The sequence below is a fragment of the Brassica oleracea genome, unplaced genomic scaffold, assembly GCF_000695525.1.
Source record: "Brassica oleracea var. oleracea cultivar TO1000 unplaced genomic scaffold, BOL UnpScaffold01792, whole genome shotgun sequence".
NCBI classification, from domain to species: domain Eukaryota; kingdom Viridiplantae; phylum Streptophyta; class Magnoliopsida; order Brassicales; family Brassicaceae; genus Brassica; species Brassica oleracea.
This window is the reverse complement of record NW_013618323.1, coordinates 1,959-4,803: the sequence shown is the minus strand read 5'-3', so window position 1 is coordinate 4,803 and position 2,845 is coordinate 1,959. Positions and strand designations below refer to the sequence as shown.

Genomic DNA, 2,845 nt, shown 5'->3' with positions numbered 1-2,845 from the left:
ATCTCTGTTCTCTGAGTTCGTACAAAGGGAATAAGTAGAACTTATCAACTTGGTATCAGAGCTTGTAGATCTGAGGGACAAGATGCCGAAGAAACCCGACGCTGACCATACCGCGGACCAGATGCAACAGCAGATGGGCCGCATCACTCTCCTGGAGCAGAGCATGACAAAGGTCGAGACGATGGAACAGACCTTGTCGGCGATGCAACAGCAGATGAGCGTATTCTTTGGTCGATGGGAGCAGGAGAAGAACAAGCAGATGAAGGAGCAAGCTCGTTCGCTCGAAGTCGCCAAAGGTAAAGCTCATCAAGCAGAAGGAACGCCGACCGTGGAGGAGCTGTCGCCGGTGACGAAAGAAACCGGTCACGCCCTGATTCAAACCCCGATGCCGACGCAAGGGGAAGGGTCGGAGAAAAGAAGATCCTGTTCACAAGGGTCCAGCCTGTCCGAGGGAGATCGTCGAGACAGGGACCGCTCGTTGACCGACCAGATCGAGCTACCATTGTTCGACGGTGAACAAGCAGATAGCTGGGTGCTGAGGGCGGAGCAGTACTTCGAGCTCAGTGAGTTTACGGAGGAGCAAAAGTTGAGGGCCGTACGGATGTGTTTCCTGGATGACGCGCTCCTTTGGTACCGTTGGGAACGAGACAGAGATCCGTTTCGTAGTTGGGATCACTTGAAAGGAAGGGTACTGGAGCAATATTCGACCATGAAAGACACGTCGGCCGGAGAGAGACTCTTAAGACTCCGGCAAGAGGGGTCAGTGAAAGAGTACTGTCGGGAGTTTATCTCACTGGCGATGAACGCCCCGGAGGTTCCAGATACGATACTGAAGATGGCTTTTATGGCTGGGTTGAAACCACGCATAAGAGCCGGCGTTAAGATGTTCGAACCTTCGACGCTACAGAAGATGATGAAGGTAGCTCGGAAGGTGGAGGCCTGGGAAGACGACGATGACGAGGAAACAAAACCCTACAGAGGATTATCGGGCCGAAGCTCGAAGCCCAGTAAAGGAGGAGAATCTACTTTGGTGAGTCGACAAAACTCTAACGGGCCTGGTTCGCAGAAGTCGAAGCCCAGTGGAGATCAGAGCCCAACAACAAAAAAAGAAAAGGGGTTCACGGGAAAAACGTCGACATATCACAATAGGGTTAAGGCGCCGTTCCGTCAACTCACGACTGCGGAGATCGAGCAACGAAGAGCCGCCGGGTTGTGCTACCGGTGTGATGAGAAGTATCATCGGAATCACCGATGTCCAAAACCAGAGCTCACGGTGTTGGTCATGCACGATGATGGAAGTGAAGAGATGTTTGAGGAAGAACCACACGAGACGCCGGAGGAGGAAGATGAGGTCGAAGCGGTGGTGGCAGAAGTGTCGATTAATTCCGTGGTGGGTCTGTCTTCATCACGCACCATGAAGCTAAAGGGTGAGCTTAACGGCGAAGAGGTGATTGTGCTTATCGACAGCGGGGCGTCGCACAACTTCGTTTCCGAGAAGCTGGCGGCGAAGATGGCGGCGAAGCTGGGGCTAGAAGCTCAAAACACCACCCGTTATGGAGTGATGGTGGCGGGAGGCGTTAAGGTGCAAGGAAGAGGGGTGATTACAGGGGTGGAGTTGAAAGTGCAAGACTGCACCATTCACACAAGCTTCCTACCCTTAGAGTTGGGGATAGCTGACGTTATATTGGGAGTGCAGTGGTTGGATACATTGGGGGAGACCCGCGTGAACTGGAAATTACAAAGGATGAAGATAAAAATGGATGGAGAGTGGGTGTTGATACAAGGTGATCCAAGTCTCCACTCGGCTGGGGTCTCACTCAAATCCATATGGAAGACCATGGAGAGGGAAGGCGAAGGCGTCATTGTAGAGTTTGGAGGGTTGCAAGCGGCAGAGACAGGGCCTTCAGAGAAGATCAACCCGGAGTGGCAGGGGGTGATAAATCAGTATGAAGGTGTGTTTCAAGAGCCGAGTGGCTTGCCTCCTTCAAGGGGGAAGGAGCATGTTATTCTATTGGAGACAGGGGCCAGTCCCGTTAGTGTCAGACCATTTCGTTACCCTCAAGCACAGAAGACAGAGTTTGAGCGGCAGATTGGGTTGATGATGGCAGCAGGGATCATACGAGAGAGCAACAGTCCTTTCTCTAGCCCCGTCCTGCTCGTGAAGAAGAAAGATGGGAGTTGGAGGTTCTGCATTGACTACAGAGCTCTCAACCGAGTCACGGTGGTGGACAAGTATCCAATACCGATGATCGATCAGCTACTCGACGAGCTACACGGAGCAACGGTCTTCTCGAAGCTCGACATACGTTCCGGCTATCACCAAATCTTGGTGAAAGCTGAAGACATACCCAAGACCGCGTTCCGCACGCATGATGGCCACTATGAATTTCTAGTGATGCCATTTGGGTTGTCTAACGCGCCGGCGACGTTCCAGTCACTCATGAATGATGTGTTTCGTCCTCACTTGCGCCGCTTTGTACTCATCTTCTTTGACGACATCTTAGTGTACAGCAAGACGAAAGAGGAAAACAAGGAGCATTTGGAGGAGGTGTTGCGGTTGTTGGCGGAGCACCAGCTGTATGCGAACATAAAAAAAATGTGAGTTTGGGAGTGAGAAAGTAGAATACTTGGGGCATATCATCTCAGCCAGCGGCGTGGCAGCTGATCCGGAGAAAGTAAGAGAGATGGTGGAATGGCCTGTGCCTGGGAACGTAAAGGGGTTGAGGGGGTTCCTCGGTCTCACAGGTTACTACCGGAAGTTCGTGCTAGGGTATGGAAGCATAGCCAGACCTCTGACGTCGTTGCTACAAAAAGATCAGTTTAAGTGGAATGAGGAAGCAGCAGG

At 52.1% G+C, this 2,845-nt stretch overlaps 1 protein-coding gene across 1 annotated transcript; it reads left to right on the top strand.

Annotated features, from left to right (window-relative positions):
* Positions 1-82: 82 nt before the first annotated feature.
* On the top strand, positions 83-2,602 carry LOC106321496. Its single transcript, XM_013759755.1, has one exon. The coding sequence runs from the start codon at positions 83-85 to the stop codon at positions 2,600-2,602; it is 2,520 nt and encodes an 839-aa protein (XP_013615209.1).
* The last annotated feature ends 243 nt before the right edge of the window (positions 2,603-2,845 follow it).

What these genes read in the sequence shown, in the direction of transcription:
- LOC106321496 (XM_013759755.1), top strand. Translation starts at nt 83, where the DNA reads ATGCCGAAGAAACCCGACGCTGACCATACCGCGGACCAGATGCAACAG.